Genomic DNA, 22,379 nt, shown 5'->3' with positions numbered 1-22,379 from the left:
GACATTGGGAAAACAGTGGTCCTGTACGTCAAATAAAGGAAAGCTTAAAAAGCAATCATCCTAGAACGCTGAGCCCTCAGAGGGTCACGTTCTCCCCCTTCAGGGGCAATTCCCCTTAAAGGACAAGGTCAGTGCTATCCTGAGTCACACCCTGGCACCCACCATTGAACTTAAGACAGAGGATCAGGAATTGGATTTCTTAAATTTCATTTCTTTCTTTTTTTTTTTTTTTTTTGATAGGAAGAAGTGGATTTATTTAGAAACACACTCCACAGACAGAGTGGGGGCCATCGCAGAGGGCAAGAGCCAGAGCCTTAAATTCCATTTCTCAATTTAAATTTTTTTTTTAATTTTGGCATTTGGGCTTCTCTTGTCGCAGAGCTCGGGCTCTAGAGGGCACAGACTCAGCAGTTGCAGCACCAGCTTCCTAGTTGTGGCGCACAGGCTTAGTTGCATGTGGATCAAATCCAGGTTACTTACTTGTTTATTATTATTATTATTTGGTTGCACCGGGTCTTCACCGCGGCACTCGGGCCTTTCCCTAGTTGCAGAGCGTGGGGGCTGTTCCCTAGTTGCGGAGCATGCGCTTCTCCTCGTGGTGGCCTCTCTTGTTGCGGAGCCCGGGTTCCAGGCCCGCGGGCTTCAGCAGTTACATCACGTGGGCTCAGCAGCTGTGGTGCACGTGCTTAGTCGTTCCGCCGCAGGCAGAATCTCCCTGGACCAGGGACGGAACCCGTGTCTCTTGCACTGGGCAGGCGGATTCTTCTCCACTGGACCACCGGGGAAGTCTTCCTGGATTTCTAAAGCGATACAGGTATGACTGCCTACCCTTGGCTCAGAGGATTTATGTCTGCCCACCACTTCTGACTCCATTCAGGCTGTCACGAGTCGTTGGGCAACTTCTGCTCCCTGATTCCCTTCTGAATCAAACCTGGTGATATGTCCAAAGGGGGCAGAGTCATAAACGCTTGTCACTCTCTCCACCTCAGAGTCCCTAACCCTCACATCGACTCCTGCTGACGCAGGCTGATTTACGGTGATGGACCTTTGCTCAGCTTTCTTTCCCCACCGTTGATTCCTGACTCCCCATTTCTCTCTGTAATTATGTTTAGAGGGCGACAATTAACATGGACTCACATATCTCAGGGATGGTGCGAGATTATTTTCCCAAGTCTTTAAAGCTGACTTCACTTTGTAGACTTTACCCCAGACTCCACCCTTGCTCAATACTTGCATGGATTCTTACTCTGTAACCTGATAAGCAGGGTGATGAAACAGACCCTCTCATTCTTTTAGCCCCCCTCCTCCAGGGGCTCGTCCTGACCCAAGGATCAAGCCCGAGTCTCTTGTATCTCCTGCATTGGCAGCTGGATTCTTTACCACTGCACTTTACCACTTTACCACTGCACCTGGGAAGTCCAGGGCACGAACTAGATAAGACCAGAATGCTTCCAGATCTAAGCTTCAGTGGCTGCTAACCACTGCCACCTACTCAAGATAGGAGTTATTGCAGGGAACTCAAAAACTCACTCCCAAATGCCTTAAATCACTGCTGTCCATCCCTCTACTCGGAGCAAAAAAAGCAGACGTGCAAACCCGGGGGAGAAGCTGCTGCTGGCAGATGCCTTTATTTTTGCTGCCTTTCCTCAAGCTTTATTTGCCCTCCTCTCAGATGCTATTTGGAGCCCATGTCCTGGCTCTTGGAAGCATGAACCTCCTCTGAAACTGTTTTATTTAAATTGAAGCATAGTTGATTTACAATGTTGCATTACTTTCAGGTGTACAACATCATGATTCAGTTATACATACATGTATATATCTATTCTTTTTCAGATTCGTTTCCCTTACAGGTTATTATAAAATCCCCTAGGTCTTTGTCGGCTATTTTATATACAGCAGTGTGCTAATATTAATTCCAAATTTCTAATTTATCCCTCCCCCTTTCCCTTTGGTAATCATAAGTTTGTTTTCTATGTCTCTGGGTCTATTTCTGTTTTGTGTATAAGTTCATTTGCATTCTTTTAAAATTTTATTTATTTTTTAAAATTTCTTTTTAATTGGAGGATATTGCTTCATAGTGTTCTGCTGGTTTCTGTCACATGACAATGTAAATCAGCTATTAGTATACATATATCCCCTCCGTACCCACTCCAGTAATCCTGGGCTTCCCTTGTGGCTGGTAAATAATCTGCCTGCAATGAGGGAGACCTGGGTTCGATCCCAAGGGAACAGCTACCCACTCTAGTATTCTGGCCTGGAGAATTCCATGGACTGTATAGTCCATGGGGTCGCAAAGAGTCGGACACGGCTGAGCGACTTTCACCTCCCCTCCCTCCAACCCCCCATTTCATTTTTTTTAGATTTCACATATAAGTGATATCATTTGATATCTGTCTTTCTCTTTCTGACTTATTCCACTTAGTATGATCGTCTCTAGGTCCATCCATGTTGCTGCAAATGACATTATTTCATTCTTCTTTTATGACTGAGTAGTGCATATATATATACACCACATCTTCTTTATTCATTCATCTGTTAGTGTATATTTTAGGTTGCTTCCATGTCTTGACTGTTGTAAATAATGCTGCAATGAATATCAGTCCCCCGAAACTTTAAAATGAGCACTGTCCACACCCCCAGCTCTCAGCTGACCTCATTTTGACAAACCTTTTCACCTCCACTGCCATGAAGACGATGTTTTATGACAACTTTTGGCCTCTCAGATACGCCCTATAGCGTATTTCTCAGGACAGTTAGACCCTGTGGCATCAAACACAAGCCCCCCTCTGAGCCACCACCCTCACCTGGGGCTCCCCAGTCCCCTCTGCTCCCCCTGCTGTTCCAAAGGTGCCTCTCTCTGCAGGCACCCACCTGCCATCATCTTGCACCACTGTAACACTTAAAATCCATCTGACTATGGTTGCTTCCTGGTGACAGAGAACCCCACCCCGTCTACTCGGTCGCCCCGTGCTATGCTTAGTCGCTCAGTCGTGTCCGACTCTTTGCGACTTCATGGGCTGTAGCCCGCCAGGCTCCTCTGTCCATGGGGATTCTCCAAGCAAGAATACTAGAGTGGGTTGCCATGCCCTCCTCCAGGGGATCTTCCCAACTCAGGGACTGAACCCAGGTCTCCCGAATTACAGGTGGATTCGTTACCAGCTGAGTACCAGGGAAGCCCACCCAATCGCCCTACAACTAGAGAAATGGTCTCAAAGCCACGAAAATACTTCTTAGGCACCCTCTCCACCTCAGACAACACAGACTTTCTTCTGTTTCGAGATGGCTCCTGTAGACGAAATTCCTGGGGAAACCTAATCACGGGGTCATGCCCGAGTTTCCCCAGGGCAAATGCTGGAGGCTTATGCTTTGCCCACTACAAGTTCAGCCCCAGTGGCCCAGCTCATAGCTCTTCCTAGAGCTTGCAAACTAGCTGTACATACATATGCCAACTCCAGACATGCTTTTGGTGTCTGCTGCGCTGCCGTTGCACTTGGAAACCCTGTGGATTCCTGACCCCTGCTGGTACTCCGATTTGCCATCGGGGATATCACTGCTGCCCTGATAGGGGCTAATAGAGTGCGTGCTAAGTCGCTTCAGTCATGTCCTACTGTGTCCCTATGGACTGTAGCCCACCAGGCTCCTCTGTCCATGGGATACTCCCGGCAAGAATACTGGAGTGGGTTGTCATGCCCTCCTCCAGGGGATCTTCCCAACCCAGGGATCCAACCCGAGGCTCTTATGTTTCCTGCATTGGCAGTCAAGTTCTTTACCACCAGCGCCACCTGGGAAGCCCAGAGGCTAACAGACCTCCCTGCTAAAATTGCTGCTGTTCACTGTGGAACACACACTGGAGACAGACACCCCATCTCCAGGGAAGGACAGAGCCCACAAGGCTGCTAAACAGATAGCCCCCTGCCCCCACCCTGATCCCTTCTCCACCCAGTAGTCTAAATCTGCCTTTATCCCTAACGGATATTATCAGCTAGTCAGGCAAATATACCACAAGCTGAAAAGGACAAATGGATACAAAAGGGTACCAAACAGTGTGTCCCAAGGATGTAACGTACAGAACGGTGACTGTAGCTCATAACACTGCATCGAATATTTGAAAATGACTAAGAGTGGATCTTACAAGCCCTCATCACAAGAAAAACAAATTGTACCTGAGGATGGTGACGGATGTTAACTAGATTTACTGTGATCATTTCATATATACACAAATGATGAGTCATTATGATCTGCATTGAAACTAAAATAATGTTATATGTCAATTACACCTCAAATTAAAAAAAAAAAAAAGGTACCAAGCAAATGATTCACTGGTGGACTATACATCAGGCCAAAGGGTCTTCCGCGGGCCCCCACTTTCTTTTTTTTTTTATTGAGCTATAACTGACTGGCCCCCTTCATGTGACCTTCTGGCTGACCTTATCTCCCATCAGACGGGACCTGCGTGCAGATGGGCGGCAGCGAAGCCTCTAAAGGACAATGGGTTCTGCCCCAGCATCTATAAAACCTCTAACCAAAGTATTTCCTGATGTGCTGTTTGGGAATCTCAGCGGCTCCCCAGAGAACAGCTTATCTCAGGAAATCCTCCAAGGTCCACGCTGACCCTTGCACCTTCTCACATGGGCTCCATACATTGCCCTCTGGCTTCAGCCTGTTCCTGCTATTTGCGTGTTTACTGGAGGCGTTGGAGGTTATCCAGCCAGACGTGCTGATGCTCTGACGGAGGAAAAGAAATGAATAATGGAGATTATCCCTCAATTTGGCATTCCTCTGTGGAATGGGGCCAAGGAACAGCGGAAATATTAATACATGCATACATAGCTTGATTGAGCATAAGTTTTAGTCCCTCAGTTATGTCTGACTCTTTGTGACCCCATGGATGATCGCCCGCCAGGCTCCTCTGTCCATGGAATTCTCCAAGCAAGAATACGGGAGTGGGTTGCCATTCCCTTCTCTGGGGATTTTCCCAACCCAGGGACTGAACCAGAGTCTCCTACACTGCAGGCAGATTCTTTACCATCTGAGTCACCGTAAATATCAGATACACAAAATTTACAGCAGAGGGACTTCCCTGGTGGTCCAGTGGCTAAGACTCCAAGCTTTCAATGCAAGGGGCCCAGGTTCTAGATCCGAGAACTAGATTCCACATGCTGCAACTAAAGATCTCACATGCCTAATGAAGATTGACAATCCCACTTGCGATATATATATATATATATATATATATATATATATATATATATAAAATTTCTAAAGGAAATGAACCCTGAATATTCATTAGAAGAATTGATGCTGAAGCTGAAACTCCAATACTTTGGCCAACTGGTGGGAAGAACCGACTCACTGGAAAAGACCCTGATGCTGGGAAAGATTGAAGGTAAAAAGAGAAGGGAGTGACAGATGGTTGGATGGCATCACTGACTCAGTGGACTTGACTTTGAACAAACTCTGGGAGATAGTGAAGGACAGGGAAGCCTGGTGTGCTGCCGTTTATGGGGTTGCAAAGAGTCGGACATGACTGATTGACTGAACAACAACAAAAACAATTTTTTAAAATGCTGATCATCATCTGAGGCTTCAGTGAATTGTCATCTTTCCGTTGCTGGAGGGGCCTGCCTCAGTGTTGATGGGCACTGACTGATCAGGGTGGTGGGTGCTGAAGGTTGGGGAGGCTGTTGTAATTTCTTAAAATAAGACAACAATGAAGTCTGATGCATCTATTGACTCTTCCTTTCACAGACGACTTCTTTGTAGCCTGCAGTGCTGACAGCATTTACCCACAGAACTTCTTTCAAAATTAGAGTCAATCCTCTCAAAGCCCACCACTGCTTTATCAACTACGTTTATGACATATTCTAAATCCTTTGTCGTCATTTCAACAGTCTTCACAACATCTTCACCAGGAATAGAGGCCAGCTCAAAACACCACGTTCTTTGCTCACCCATAAGAAACAGCTCCTCATTCATTAGAGTTTTTCCATGAGGTTGCAGTAATTCAGTCCCATCTTCAGGCTCCATGTCTAATTCTAGTTCTCTAGCTATTTCCCCCCATCTATAGTTACTTCCTCCACTAAAGTCTTTTTTTTAAGATATTTTGAAGTGGACCATTTTTTAGTTTTTACTGAGTTTGTTACAATATTCCTTCTATTTTATGTTTTGGTTTTTTTGGCCGAGAGGCACATTGGATCTTAGCTCACCAGGGATCAAACTGTACCTGCTGCGTTGGAAGGTGAATTCTAAACCACTGGGCTGCCAGGGACTCCCCTTCTAGCTTATGATTTTAAGTGAGAGATATGTGACTCTTCCTTTCGTTTGAACACTCAGAGACCTCAACAAGGTTGTAACTGGCCTAATTTCAATATTGCTGTGTCTTGGGGAACAGGGATGCCCGAGGAGAGGGAGAGAGACGGAGGACGGGCTGGTTGGCGGAGCAGTCGGAACACACGCAACATTTATCAATTAAGCTCACTGTCTTATATACGGGTACTGTTTGTGGCACCCCCAAAACAATGACAATAGTCACATCAAAGATCACTGAGGGGGACTTCCCTGATGGTCCAGTGGCTAAAACTCCGCACTCCCAATGCACAGGGCCTGGGTTCAATCCCTGGTCAGGAACTAATCTCGTGCTAGAACTAAAGACCCTGCAAGCGGCAAGTAAAAAAAAAAAAAAAAAGCAGAAAGACCCCACTTGCGGCAACTAAGACCCAGTGCAGCCAAATAAGTGAACAAATATTAAAAACATAAGTAAAAAATAAATCATTTGCTCAATTTGATATTTTAAAAAGATCAGTGAACACAGATCATGGCAAATGTAGTATTTTAAAATGCATTTACTTTATTTATTATCTAGTTGGCTGTACTAGGTCTTAGAGCTTCTCTCTAGTTGAGGAACACAGGCTCTAGAGCCTGCAGGCTGCAGAAGTTGTGGCGCATGGGCTCTCTAGTTGTGGCCCATGCAAATACAGTATTAATGAAAAAGTTTGAAATATTGCAAGAATTGCCGAAATGTGACCCAGAGACAGGAAGCAAGCAAATGCTGTTGGAAAAATGGAGCCAACAAACTTGCTCAATCTAGAGTTGTGACAAAGCTTGCCACAAATTTGTAAAAGTGCAGCATCTGAGAAGTTCAGTAGAGCCAAGGGCAATAAAACAGGTCTGCCTGTGTACATGGAGAGTGTGGTCAGCAGGCCGCCACTGGCCAATGAGCCTTGTCATCCCTTCCAACCAGGAGATCCAGTATGTGTCAAGGTTTTAGAAGAAAATGCATACTATCACCTGGCTGGAAAGGATCTCTCGAGCACTGCTGATCACCTGCACTACCATCAGAATAAAAGGAATTCACAGGAAACACGCTAAACCAGACCCAGGTCAGCTCTCCTAGGATTCTCGGAAGCCCATCCCTACAGATGATGACCGCCACCAGATGATTTCCAGAGCCAATAAACTGGTTCCTGAAGCAGACTGTGTGCCAAGAGGTAGACAGCACTTCCGAAGATCACGGATCTTAAAAAGACTTAAAAGACCACCTGATGAAAGTTGTTGCAGGCCAGATCTACTGATGGATGCTAATACTGGGCAAAAGTTTGAGAAGAAATAGGATATGTGCATAATCTCAAAGTATCTCCCCCAAGATATCGGTCAATTACAGCAGGACAAACAGTAACCTCACAATGAAGAAACCCAGCAGACACCACGTTAATCAAGTAATCAAGGTTAATATCACCTGTATCAATATCACTCACCCTCAATATAAGGTGTGCGTGCTAAGTCTCTTCAGTCATGTCTGACTCTTTGCCACCCTTATGGACTGTAGCCCACCAGGCTTCTCTGTCCATGGGGTTCCTCAGGCAAGGATACTGGAGTGGGTTGCCATTTCCTACTCCAGTGGATATTCCTGCCCAGGGATCGAACCCGAGTCCCTACAGCTCCTGCATTGCAGGTGGATTCTTTACTGCTGGGCCCCCGGAGAAGCCCCAGTATAAGGCACTGAGGTGCAAAATACCACTTCTGGAGTATTCCTGACAAAAGTGCATAGGGTTAATATAATCATGGGGGAAACGTCAGACAAGCCCAAACTGAGGGATGTTCTAGAAAATAACTGATCTGATCGATATTGTTTAAAAGGGCCAAGGTCACGTAAGATAGGGAGCTGTTACTGATCAGGGGACACTCAGAAGGAAATGCAGTGTTCGATCCTGGATTGGCTTCTGGAACAAAGAGGACACTGATGGACAGGAAACCTGCTGAAATTCAAACAAGACCTGTCATTGAGTTATTGGTATTAGTACTAACACTGCTACTACTGGGCTTCCCTGGTGGCTCAGCTGGTAAAGAGTCTGCCTGCGGTGCAGGAGACCTGGGTTCGATCCCTGGGTTGGGAAGATCCCCTGGAGAAGGAAAAGGCTACCCACTCCAGTATTCTAGCCTGGAGAATCCCATGGACTGTATAGAGTTGGACTGTATAGAGTAGGACACGACTATATACATGTCTATACATGGACACTCTTTGTCCATGGACAAAGAGTCGGACAGGACTGAGCAACTTTCACTCACTTTCACTACTGCTACTATGGAAACCGGCCTGTCTCCATGAGATGGCAGGAGCGCCCCCTGTATCCGACTTTCAATCAAAAAGCCCTGAGCTAGAACGTGAATATGATGCCAGGATCTTTATCCGTTTTGGCAACCACGTTCCACAGAAAAACTTCAATGAATCCTTCCCTAGGGTTCACCAGTTAGAATCTGACTCTGGCCTTGAGATTTGCTTTGACCAGTAGTGTGAGATGGAAGTGCCTCGTAACTTCCCCGGGCTGGCCTTATAACATCTATAGCATCTTCTTCCCATGCACCTGGAAGGTTCTCTCTTGCAACCCAGGTGCTGCCTGGGAGAGCCCGAAGGACATCTAGAGGACTGAACACAGTGAATGACAGCCTTATCTGTAGGCTCAGCACTTGACATATGTATAACAATCCCAGGAGATGGATAATGGTTTTATCCTAACTCAGTAGACATATTAGTTTGCTACGGCTGCCATAGCAAAATTCCACCAACTGGGTTGCTTAGACATGAGAAGTGTTTCTCACAATTCTGGAGAAATTCTCTCCCTGGCTTGCAAACCACCAGCTTCTCAACTTTTTGTCACAGAGTCTCTCCTCTGCACATGCCTGGGGTTTCTATTTGTCCAAATTTCCTTTCCTTTTTCTTTTTGGCCACACCTCGCTGTGTGCAGAACTTCTCTGACCAGAAATCAAACCCTCACCCCCTGCAGTGGAGTCTTAACCACTGGACCACCAGGGAAGTTCCAAATTTCCTATTCTTAGTGGATATCAGTTGGATTGGATTAGGACCCAGCCAATGGCCTCATTTAACCTACACACCTCTTTAAAAGCTTTAAAAGCTCTATCTCCAAATACAGTCACATTCTGAGGTTCCGGGGATTACAGTTTCAGTCCATGAGTTTTGAGAATACACAGCCAGTCCATAACACCAATAAGGAAATGCACAGAGAAGTTAAGCAATTTTCCCAAAGTCACACAGCTGACAGGCAGCAAAGCTCAGACATGAACCCAGGCAGGCTGGCTCCAGGGGCCATGCTTTTATCTGCTAACCTCCACCAACTTGTGAATCAGGAAGTAACCTGGGGGACTTCCCTGGAGGTCCAGTGATTAAGACTCCAGGCTTCCACTACAGGGGGGCACTGGTTCACTCCCTAGTCAGGTCACTAAAGACCCTATATGCCATGTGGTGGGGCCAAAAAAACCCCAAGTGAATTGGACTCAGCCAGCAGTCATCCTTCCCTTGGGCTAGAAGGGGTCTAGGACTTGGCCAAAGTTAAAGCAAGCAGAGATCTAGGGCCAGCTCAAATCCCATGAGGCCTTCCAACAAGGACAAGGCACTCAACTCCCCCCACTAAGATCCCCCTCTACTGCCAGAAGGCTGGCACCCTTAACTGAGCTCCTTGACTCAAGGGGATATGGTAGGTCTTGATCCTTGGACTCTGTGAGAGTTGCCTTCCATGTCAAAAGGAATCTTTGAAACTGTGATTAAATGATCTTGAGATGGGGGGGGGGTGTTATCCTGATTATCCAGAGGGCTTACAATGCAATCACAAGTATCCTTATAAGAAGGAGGCAAAGAGAGATTTGACAGAGAGCGAGGGCAATGGAATGACCTCAGCAGAGAGTGAGTGTGCGTGCATGATCTGAGGATGTGTGGGCTTTAAAATATAAATATATATATATATATATATATATAAATGTAATATATATATATATATATATATATATATATATATATATATTTGACTGTGCCAGGTTTTACTGACCATGAAAAAGGAATGCAGTGAAAGTGTTAGTCGCTCAGTCCTATCTGACTCTTTGCCACCCTATGGACTGTAGCCCACCAGGCTCCTCAGTCCATGGAATTCTGCAGGCACAAATACTGGAGTGGGTAGCCATTCCCTTCTCCAGGGAATCTTCCTGACCCAGGGATTGAACCCAGGTCTCCCACATTGCAGGCAGATTCTTTACTGTCTGAGCCACCAAGGAAGCCCAAGGAATGCAGGCAGCCCCCTAAAGTTGGAAAAGGCAAGGAGATGGATTCTCCCCTAGAGCCTCCAGGAGAAATGCAGTCCTATTGACACCCTGGTTTCAGGACCTCTGACCCCCAACTATAAGATAATACATTTATGTTGTCTTAAGACACTAAATTTGTGGTAATTTGATACAGTGACAATAGGAAACCATTATTGTCTATACCTCCATCCCTTCAGGGGCTCAAGCCAGAAAGCTCAGACTTATCCTTGATTGACTCCTCTTCTCCGTCACCCAGAAACAGGTCTGTTGATCTCATTTCCTAGACAGTTCTTGACTCCATCCGCTTGTCTCCAGACCCTCTGTCCTTGCAAGTTTGGAAGATGGCCCAAGCCACCATTTTACTTCACCTGGATCCTTACACCAACCTCCTGCTAGTAAAGCTCTCAGAAACAAAATCCTGATTGAAATTATTGAGGGTTTGTTAGAACATCAGCCCAGGAGACACAGATTCAAGAAGCACTTGAACTATTTTCCTATCTTGCAATAATGGATAATGAAAAATAATCTTAAAAATAATATATGTGTACATGTGTAACTGATCACCATGTTGTACACCTGAAACATTATTAAATCAACTATACTTCAATAAAATATATATATTTAGAAAAAACAAACAAAAAAGTGCATGCTTGCATGAAGTTGATTCAGTTGTGTCTGACTCTTTGCAACCCTATGGACGGTAGCCCACCAGGCTCCTCAGTCCATGGGATTCTCTAGGCAAGAATCCTGGAGTGGGTTGCCGTGTCCTCCTCCAGGGGATCTTCCCCACGCAGGGATCAAACCCAAACCTCTTGCATCTCCTGCATTAGCAGTTGGATTCTTTACCACTAGTGCCACATGGGAAGCTCTAGATTACAAAACAGGGGAGGCTTGAAACGGCAAACACTGCAAAGTTATAGCCAGTTACATTAGTTGTTTCTCAAGAATTATAATTGGAGTTGGCAAGAAGCAACAGTACTTGTTAAGGAAGGGTTGACTGACATCTGAAATGCTTGCACAGCTACAAGGAGAGACCTTGAGAGGATAAGTCTGCAGGTGGCAGGTATTATTCTGACTACAGCTGGTGGTGTCCTTGGAGCTAGCACAGTTCAAAGCAAGTTCAAGTTCAAAGTGGTGCAGAGAGGTGTTTGAGACCAGATCCTCAATGGCTGATTGACTCCGTTTTTGTACACCTGAACTTGGATCACTCCACTCTTTTTTAAAAATTTATGAATTTTTCCACACCACGTGGCATGCCAGATCTTAGGTCCCTGACCAGGGATCGAACCCATGCCCCCTGCAGTGGAAGTACAAAGTCTGAACTACTGGACCACCAGGGAAGTCTAGCATCACTCCATTGTTATTTCCGTTTGTCATCACTCGTGACTGGGCTTACCATCTCCACTCTTGCTTCCCTCTGCTTTTCATTTCGTAGCTGATACAATCATTTCAAAGTGCAAATCTGACTGTGTAACTTACATGCTTAAATTCTTTCCATGATCCTCCATTGTTCTCAGGAGAAAGCAACCCAGTTCTCAAGGGGGTCCCCAGTCTGGTCTGGCCCCTGCTGACTGTTCCATCACATTTCACTCCCTGTGCCCCCAGCTCTTAGCATGCCAGTCTCCAGCCTCAGGAGCTTTATCCCTGCCATTCTCTCTATTGGCATACCTACCTTTATTTCTTATTTGCCTTATGGAATATGTATGACATGCAAATAACAAACATGGAAAACGAACACCCCTGTCTTTAAAATAAAAATTATTTTTGGCTGCGTTGGGTCTTCATTGCTGTGCTCGGCTTCCTCCAGTTGCGAAGAGCGGGGGCTACTCTTGGTTGTGGTGATGGGCTTCTCATTTCGGTGGCTTCCCTCTGTTGCAGAGCACAAGCTCCAGGATGCATGGACTTGAGTAGTTGCAGCACTCAGGCTCAGTAGTTGTGGCGCAGGGGCTTAGCTGCTCTGCGGCATGTGGGATCTTCCCGGGTCAGGGATGGAACTCACGTCCCCTGCATTGCAAGGGGGATTGTTAACCACCGGACCACCAGGGAAGCCCTGAATAACCCTGTCTTGACCATCCAGTTCAAGGGCAAAATGTCATCAACTTAGGTGAAACCTGCCAACTGGTGACACCCTTCTCTTTGCCCACGGAAGCAACTGGGGAATCTTTTACTGTTCCCACTTTCCTTTAAATGTATAGGGCATGTACTTACAAACCCAGGAATCCATACCAATCATTTGCTTGTTATTTAACTTTAGATGAAGGATGACCTCCTGAACGTATTCGTTTGCAGTTTGCCTTGGTCTTCTGATGTTCTGTGTGCTTAGATGCTCATTTGTGCCCAACTCTTTGCCACCCCGTGGACTATAGCCCGCCAGGCTCCTCTGTCCATGGGATTCTCCAGGCAAGAACACTGGAGTGGGTTGCCATGCCCTCTTTGAGGGGATCTTCTCAACCCAGGGATCAAACCCAGGTCTCCTGCATTGCAGGTGGATTCTTTACCAACTGAACCACCAGGGAAACCCGATGTTCTTTAGTTAATTCATTTTCACTGCTGTATAGTATTCTTTATCAATATACCAAAACATATATATCTTTGTTCGCCTGTTAATGGGCGTTTACCAGTGTTTCTATGAACACAGAACATGAGCTGGGGTGTGGGGTGGGGACATCATCAGCTATTGGTTAAGTTGTCTCCCCAGGCAGTCATGTTAATGTCCATTTCTTACCCAAAGCTTGTAAAACTTCCGTTGCTTCACTTCCACACTTAACAATCGGTATTGTTAAGACCTTTAAAATGCTGCCAACCTGATGGGCGTGAAATGCTGTCATGCTGTGGTTTTAATTTCATTTCCCGCCATTTAAAACTACCCTTCACCTATCAGATTGGCAAACATACAACCCGGTGCTGACGCTGTGTCTGCCACTGGAAGGAAATGGGCACTTCCGAGGGAATGGCGGTGGGGGGCTGTGTGTGTGTGTAAATTGACCCAGTTCAAGGCAGGGTGTCGGCCAACTCTAATAGGAAGCTTACATTTCTTTTTTCTCTTAAAAAAAATTTAACAGCAAATGAGAGAAAAACTGTATTGGCACCGTAATGGATTTCTACGAATTCAAAGTTCTATAGCAAGGATGGGGTGTCATGAGAAGAGAGCAGCGACTGGCTGCTGCAAGACCACCTCACAGGCGCTATTTGCTTTGGGGAGTTCACCATGTCAATCTTAGAGGTCTACGGCCTGATGTTGGTCATGTCCCATGATCCATCCAAACTGAGGAGGTGAAATGTCACTGATTACATCATAAGACAAAAAAACCACCACTTCCTGGTGCAAGACATCAGAAGAAGCAGGGTAGTGTCGTCAATAATCTTCACTGTCTTCACTGAATGAACTATTTTATGAATACACCAAGGAAACGGAGTCACACTGTAATCCCCCGAAGACCGGCTTGGGGTCTGAGAAGTACACTGTACGGCATCTCTGGAGAAGGTGAGGGTGACTTCAGCCTGGTGATGCTGGAGGAGGTGTGGAAGGAGAGGAATTCGACCTCCATTAGGGGCTCTTTCTGGATAATCCCACTGTGGAGCTAGGAGACAGCGCTGTTTTGGAGGCTGTTTCTTGCCTGCTTCCAGGTGATCTCCCAGAAGTAGAAGGCCGGTTCCCCATAAGGATTAGAGGACCCAGGTGTGAGCTCCCTCCTGTGGGTCCTGGTGAGGCCGAGAGACCTGAGATGGTGGCAGGTCCCCTCTAAAATGTTTTAAATTTTATCTCCTGGCTGTGTCGCAAGGCATGTGGGATCTTAGTTCCCAGACCAGGGATCGAACCCATCCATGCCCCCTGCATTGACCATACAGAGCCCTAACCACTGGACCACCGGGGAAGTCCTGGAAGCTTACATTTCTGTATCTTCACTTTTCTGTTTTAGGTGAGGTAGAGCAACAGTGTACATTTATTCTTTCAGTCCTGTTTTCAGAATGGACTGACCACACCCCATCCAGGACAAATATTCTCATATTTTCCCACCACCTCCACCCCCAGGATGAATCCCCGGACTGTTTCCAGAACAGAGGAGCTGCGGCTGCCTCATTTGCAATTAGGAAAGGTTATCAGGGATCTGGCTACTGCTTAGGCAGACTTTCAATCGACTTATTTTTGCCTTCCCAGTAGCTGTTTCAAACAATTCCTGCAGTTTGAGGGAATTCTGCTGCTTAAATTGCTTGGTTCTCAGCTGTCGGTCTTTTCTAGATTATTTTTCTCAGGATTACTAAGATCTTTTCACTCATCTGTGTGCTTTTCATCTTTCCAAGCACATGTGGCATCGTCCTCCATGCTTTCTAGATTTGTAGGATTTTGCCCTCGAAAAGTCCCTTTTAGAGAGAACTAGAACCTGTAATGCCAGAGTGGATAGAAAGAAACACAAACAATGTGTGCCAACAACCGTGCTCCTTGGTATTTATCCAAAGGAGCTGAAATGTGTATCAACACAAAAACCTGCACACAAACAAGGGGCTTTAAATTCGTAACGGCTAAAATTTGGAGGCAGCCAAGATGTCCTAGAGCAGGTGCATGGATAAGTAAACTGTGGTACCTCCAGATAATGGGATATTATTCAGTGCTAAAAAGAAATTAACTAGGCTGTTGCTGCTTGTGTTGAGTCCAGAAACACAGCCGGACATGGGGCTAAAGGATGAACAAAGGATGCTGATCGGGTCCAGAGACCCCGAGGAGCAGGAGGAAGAGGAGGAGGAATTAGTGGATCCCCTAACAGTGAGAGAGCAATGCAAGCAGCTGGAGAAATGTGTAAAGGCTCGGGAGCAGCTGGAACTCTGAGCATGTATCCTCCGGGTCACAGAAACAGTACAGCACAGAGGAGCTCTTCGACTTCTGGCATAAAAGGGACCCCTGTGTGGCCCACAGGCAGTTTTGACGGCTTGAAATAAGTGTGCAGATTCATTCACCCCAGCCTTCATCACCTGGGCATGGGGTTATTTCCTATGGTTCCGAACATGCCATGAATCTGTGAGGTTCATGTGAACCTCAAGGATTTCGGCCTAGGCAAGTAGCTTCTGTGTAATTATCAGTGATTGTATCTTAATAAAGCCCAGTGATCAGCCAAAAAAAAAATGAAATGAACTATCCAGCCATGAAAAGACATGGAGGAAACTTAAATGCATATTACTAAGCAAAAGAAGCCTATCTGAAAAGGCTACATACTGTAAGATTCCAATTATACGATATTCCAGAAAAGGCAAAACTGTGGAGACATGAAAAAGATCAGTTGTTGCCAAGGGGCTGGGGGAAGGGAAGGAGGAAGAGACAGAACACACATGATTTTTAGGGCAGGGAAACTATAAACCATTTCATATAGACATTCTACTGGTAGATACATATCATTTATACATTTGTCCAAATCTATAGGACAAGGAATTGGCAACCCATTCCAGTATTCTTGCCTGGAGAAGTCCATGGACAGAGGAGCCTGGCAGGCTATGGTCCATAAGGCTCGCAGAGTCAAGACTCAACTAAGCATGCACAATAGAATGTATAACAAGTGTGAATTCTAAAATGTAGACTTTGGGTGGTAATGATGTTGATGTAGGTTCGACTGTAACAAATGTACCACTCAGGTGTGGAATATTGATAGTGGGGGAGGCTGTGAGGGGCAGGGTTGGGGGCATATGGGAATTCTCTGTACTTTCTCCTCAATTTTGTTGTGAACCGCTCTAAACATAAAACCAATTTTAAGATGTGTGTATGGGGATTGTGTAGTTTTGTTTTGAATTATTTGCATTATTGAATTATTATTTGATTACGTAGTTTTGTAGTTTTGCTTGCCTTGTTTTTGTTTTAGGTCTGTGCATTCAGAGGGCCTGGGAGTAGCAATACTTCACTAGCAGTGAGCACACCCAGCACCCACATCTTGGCTTCTAAACACCATTTCCCACTAAAAGGAACCAGGGACCCATGCACAGATGGCTGATTCCAAGGCTGAGGCACAGAAAAATACAAGATGTGCTTAGATCATCTTGTGCTGGACAGCAAGAAAGCATTCATACAATGATGGAGAAATGTCACAGGACACAGAAGCCAGCTCGAAGAGAGATCCTACTGACCAAACTGGACACAAAGCCATGAGAGGAATATGTTATAACCCATAAAATAAAATAGGGATCTGGAACACCCCTGATGTGACCTCACCCTCCCCAGAGGGTCTTCGTGGCCGCTGCTGTTGTCTCAGGCAATCATTTATTCAAGGCAAGGTGAAAGAGAGGGACCAAAACGGTCAAAGTCTCTTCCACAATCCACTCCCCCATCTACCTGTAGTGATTTCAAAATAGATCCACAAAGGCGGACACTATCATTCATCAAAGGTCCATGTCTCCTTCCCCTCCACTCCTGCCTTTGAATCTTGGCTGGACTTACTGACTAGCTAGTAACTGTTAGAACATTCCTGAGTGCTTCTACTTTGTCCATTGAAATATATTTGGGGACTTCTCTGGCAGTCCATGGTTAAAACTCTGTGCTTTGGGGACATGGGTTTGATCCCTGGTTGGGAACCAAGATCCCACATGCTGCATGGCATTAAGTTTTAAGTAAAGTTTTAAGTAAAAAAACTGAAATATATTTGGAGCTGAGCTGCTATGTAAGGAATCTGATGACTTAGGGGCTGCCATGTTAGGAGGAAGCTTGAGCCATATGAGGAGGCCGCTTAAAGACACTTCAGCCAGCGAGCCTAATCTTTGAGTAAGTGTAGTCCAGGCACCTGAGTGAAATCACGTGGGACTCTCTGTGCCAACCCACTTGCCAGCTGAACACCTCAGTGACCTCAGTCATTACTCCAAGGAACCAAAGAATTTTCCAGTTGAGCCTTGCTGGAATTCCTGACCCACAGAATCTGGGGCATAATAAAACAGTTGTTTCCAGCCACTAAGTTTTTGGTCATTTATTACAAAGAAATAAGTACCAGTTATACTATGCCAGAACCAGAATTCTCTTTGTCCCTGAAGACTTCTCAACATTTTTCTTTTCCTCCGATCCTGATTTTGTTTTCTTCCAGTTTCTCCAAGGCTGAAGTTGGGGAAAGGAACCAGCAGCCCACACTAGTTCATTACTTTATCATCAGGTACGCCTGGCATTTTTCAATTGTGAGCTTATTTGGTCTGTATTAATCTGCTGTAATTCCGCATAAGGCCAGTTGAGGGTGTATCCCCTGGCTGTGGCCTACTTTCAGTTCATTTCTGGTTTCCTGGACTGCTCTACAAGGGTAAACCCAAACCTGAATCAGGCCTGAAGAAAGGCCTGTAGTTACGAACTCCCTGAGGAAATAGTCCCTTTATGCACAGCCCAGGCCAAAATGGACAAGTTTTCTAAGTGTGCCTCAATGGTATCACTCAGGGTTTTTTTTCCACCACATTCTTTCACTGAAGATGTAGCTCTTCAAGGGACTAAGTTTTATGCAGGGGCCTCTGCTTGCCTCCAAACCGCCTGGCCCAAGGTCCAACAGCTGTTAAAATCCAAGATTTTATATGATCCTGCAGTCTCACTCCTGGGCATAAATCCAAAAACTATGATTCAAAAAGACACAAGCACCCCAATATTCACAGGTGTACTACTTACAACAACCAAGATGTGAAAACAACGTAAATGCCCACTGACAGGGGAATGGATAAAGAAGATGTGATATATGTCTACAACAGAATATTACTCAGCCATGACAAAAAATGAAAGGCCGTTTGCAGCCAACTGGATGGACATAAAATGATCATACTAAGTGAAGTAAGTCACACAGAAAAATAAATACTATATGATATCACTTACATGTGGAATCTAAAACAGGATACCAATGAACTTATTTACAAAACAGAGCAGACTCAAAGACATAGAGAACAGACTTGTAGTTGCCAAGAGGGTGGGGGAGTGAAGGATTGGGAGTTTGGGGTCAGCAGATGCAAACTATTGTATATAGTATAGCACAGGGAACTATACTCAATATCCTGTTATATACCATAATGGAAATGAACATGAAAAAGAACATATATAGACTCAATGGACGTGAGTTTGAGTGAACTCTGGGAAATAGTGAAAGGCAGGGAAGCCCAGCGTGCTGCATGCAGCCCATGGGGTCACATGACTGAGTGATTAAACAACAAAAATAACTGAATCACTTTGCTGCACAGCAGAAATTATCACAATGCTGTAAATCAACTACACTTCAATAAATTATTAAAAAAAAAAAAACCAAGGATTTGAATATCTGGTATTGGCAAATACTGTCAGGACAATTGTGGTTTGAAGCTACCTCTGCAATTTGGGTACAGATTTCCCATGCTCTGAGCTCAGCTGTACATTTAAAAAAGGACTTTTGATTTCAAAACCAGTATTTCTGGGTATTTTTCAGAGGCAGCCACACTGCAGAAGCACCAGACTGAGGCTCCTTCACACAACACATTTACCAGATGGCATCATTCTCTGCTTGTTGGCTGTTCAATAGACCAAGGATTTTTACTTGGTTTAAAAGCCCAGCTTTGTCTGGCCCCTGCTGGCACAGCACTCACCACCCCCATCTCCTCTGGTCTCCCCATTCCAGGTAGAGACTAGAAGATATCACCCTCTTCTGTTATTAAATAGGCTATGCCCTCTCCTGATTTAGGGCCTTTGCATATGCTGCTCCTGCTGCTCACAACACTTTTTCACCCGACATGTTTCATCTTTTTACACCTTCAGGGTTTGGCTCAAATTCACTCATCACTTCCTCACGGAAGCCATCTGACCATCCTCCAAACAAAGTCTGACAGATTTCAGTTACACTCTCACAAACCTCCTGCATTTCTTTAGGGTACTAACCACAATGCCAGAAAAATTACAGTCAAAGTTTAATTACAATTATTAAAACTATCCACTTATACAATAACATTTTCATGTCTGTCTTCCCTGGTGGATTGTCAGCTCTGAGAGGGTCCAGCTTGGGTGGGGCATCCCCAGTGACTGGCTCAGGACAGGCAGAGAACAGGAGCTCAGTAAATGTGTGGTGAATGAACAAAATGCATGTAAGTGCAGAACCAGGGTGAAAAAACTTGGGGCCCCAATTTCCTAGTTACAGGTCTACTTTCAATCGGCCAGGTAGGAAGGATTCCCTTTCTTGGGACTCACATTTGCAGTAGAATCGCCAACCGACCAGCCCCCAGCTTAGATGGGGAGATAAGAGGAACTGATCATATCAGTGAATGTCTTGAGTTTTAATGAGTTTGCCATACAACGCTCTTCCTCAGCATTTCTTCATCCTGGGAGCTCAGATCTCAGCTCAGGTTGGGATAAGAGAGTGGGGGAGGGGAATACATGTGAATGGGACTGAGGGGCAGGGGCTGGGAGAGGAGGGAGCAGTGAGGAGGAGGAGACAGAAGGAGCTAACCCAGAAATCCAAGCCGTTTAGCATCCATAGCCTCCAAGGAACATAGTGAACAAACAAACTCCACTGTGGTCCTTATCTGCAAAGTGGTGTCATATTGCACATAAAGTTCCAGGGTGAGTCTGTACTGGGCCCTCAGTGCCTGCTGGGGGCACTCTCAGCCTGGTGAGTCAGGCCGAGGCCTGGAGCTCATACCTGGAGCTTGGGCAGGAGGCATAATCTCGGCCTGGCGGGGGGCGGCGGGAAGGATACACCAATTTGGGCCTGGAGGAGATGTCACCTTGGGCCTGGACAGCTGCGGGGAGACCTCCTTGGGTCAGGAGGGAGCCTCATCTTGGACCTGATTAAGAAAATCATAGGGGATCCCTGGACTCCAGACGTAAGCAGGTAGTTTAAACAGAATGGGAGCAGAAAGAAGCAGAACCAAAACTAAGGGTACAGCTGGACCCAGGAAACAAGATGAGGCCAAGAGGGTAGCGCTAAGCCCAAGGAGAAGGAGCCAAGAGGTGGCAGAGCAAGGACCAGAAGGCGGAGATGGAATGAAGGCCAAGCCTAAGAAGTAGAAAAAGGGTCCAGATTAGAGGGACAAAATTCCAGAAGCGGGGCAAGGAGAGATAGAGCCGAGGGAGTAAACAGAGTAAAGGAAGATATCAGGGAATCGACATTCAACCGGATTCTGGGGCTACCGTGGGGAGAAATCAGGTCCAGCCCCTGTGAACAGAAACCAAACTGAGGAAGGCAGAGAAAGGAAAGATGAGGCTCCATGAGCCCTTAAGAGGGAGATAGATCAAAGGGAAGCTAGGTACCCAGGAGCTGGAGTCAAGTTTCAGACACAACCTCTGAACCAGGAAGCAAAGGCCAAGCCCAGGGGGAGGAACCAGATGCTATGGTCCAGCAGGGCTACACACACACACATACACACACAAACACACACAGCATTATCCAGGGGCGAGGTTATCCCTGAGGGTGACAGCAAGATGGGTGGGTGGCTAAACAGAGCAGAGAGCCAGGTCAAGAGGCCGCAAGGCCTACCCCCAGGGAACAGTCAGTGGAGACAGTGGGTCATGGCTAGGCTCTCGGTCCCGGGTCTTGTTCAGGCTCGGTCCCCGGCACACCGCGGATGTCGGGCAGCAGGCAGCAGCTGGCCACGATGTCCAGACGCTCCGCCAGCGCGCAGAGGTCCCCCCTCGCCAGACGCACGCTGTGGGCTGCAGCTAATCCCGCTGCCTGGGCAGCCGCCAGCCTACCGGCCAGGGCGGCCACATCACGGCCCGCGCGGCGGTACACGCCGCTCACCGCGGCCGCTACGTCGTGGTCCAGCCGCGCCTGGCTCTCAGCCAGCCGGAGTTGCAGCAGCGAGCGCGCGGGGGCGGGCGCCGGGGTCTCCTCCTCCGCCCAGGCCTCCCCGGCCGTCTCCCGCTGCACCACGAGCGGAGGCAGGTCCCGCGGCGCGGCCTTCGGCTCCGGCTCTGGGTCTGAGTCGGTCTCCGCGGCCTCCCCAGCCACTCGCAGTCCCGTGGGGCGGCCGCGCGTTGGGCCCGAGGGGCCCAGGTACAGCTCCTCCTCCTCCGACGAGGACGCAGAGAGATCCGAGTCCGACTCGGCCGCTTCCCCCTGAACCAAAGTCTCAGGCCTCCGCAGCGGCCTCCGCGGACGACTCTGAGACTCCATGGCGCGAGCTAGGGAGAAGACGCGGGAAAGGATGATATGAGAGGCGGGCGCCCTGCCGTGGTTATAAGCCGCAGTTTCTGGATTCTCACCTCCTCCACTATCTTAATTTGGGGTCACTGCCTGCCTGGGCCTCAGTTTCTGCAAACTGAGCCCATCATCCCTAATGATGGTAGGAACTACTGGACTCTGCCTCTTTAGTGTACTGATGGGAAAACTGAGGACCATCAGCTCGATCAAGACTCTTGAGACACGAGGTCCCGGAATCCTAAACTAAACTTCCCAATTTTGCTTCCTAGCAGAGGCCACACCCTCCGCACTGTCCTCTTAGCCTGTGACGGATTCGGAAGCACACGAGTTTCTGAGCCGCTCGGGAACCAGGGCCTCCATCACAAAAAGGGTAACAGTCCAACTGGATTCGGGGGAGGATGCACGAGGGGCGGGGTGGGGGGGAGCGTTATCACCGAAGACCGTACCGGGTCACCAGAGCTCCGAGCCTGCGGGATCCTCTACCTATCCGAAGTGCGGCGTCTTTACCGAGGAGCGCGGCAGCCCCAACCAATAGGGGAGAAAGTTGGGCGGGTGTTGGCGGCCTATCACCTGGGCCGCCCGACTACCAACCAGGAAGTAAGCCCTCCGGACTAGATGTTGGGGCGTCTGTAAAGAGCCACGTGAATAAGGGCACGGCCAATAGGAAAGCGATTGGGCTGGCGCTTCCGGATT

General features: G+C 47.0%; 1 protein-coding gene, 1 long non-coding RNA gene and 1 pseudogene across 2 annotated transcripts in view; 1 reads left to right on the top strand and 2 right to left on the bottom strand.

The window, feature by feature from the left end:
- The window catches only part of LOC133054525 (uncharacterized), a 28,146-nt gene that overhangs the window by 1,855 nt on the left and 3,912 nt on the right, over nt 1–22,379 (bottom strand). Inside the window, exon 2 of the long non-coding RNA XR_009692474.1 lies at nt 481–800. This is a non-coding gene — a long non-coding RNA (uncharacterized LOC133054525). The remainder of the gene's footprint in view (nt 1–480; nt 801–22,379) is intronic.
- LOC133052352 (cytochrome b-c1 complex subunit 6, mitochondrial-like) lies at nt 15,257–15,509 on the top strand (annotated as a pseudogene).
- BLOC1S3 (biogenesis of lysosomal organelles complex 1 subunit 3) lies at nt 19,443–22,303 on the bottom strand. Its single transcript, XM_061139587.1, has 2 exons — nt 22,133–22,303; nt 19,443–21,667 (listed from the first exon to the last, which is right to left on the bottom strand). The coding sequence occupies exon 2, from the start codon at nt 21,657–21,659 to the stop codon at nt 21,057–21,059; it is 603 nt and encodes a 200-aa protein (XP_060995570.1). The 5' UTR covers nt 21,660–21,667; nt 22,133–22,303; the 3' UTR covers nt 19,443–21,056.

Source organism: Dama dama, chromosome 4 (assembly GCF_033118175.1).
Source record: "Dama dama isolate Ldn47 chromosome 4, ASM3311817v1, whole genome shotgun sequence".
Classification (NCBI taxonomy): domain Eukaryota; kingdom Metazoa; phylum Chordata; class Mammalia; order Artiodactyla; family Cervidae; genus Dama; species Dama dama.
Note: the sequence above shows the minus strand (reverse complement) of the source record. Positions and strands in the feature narration are given on the sequence as shown.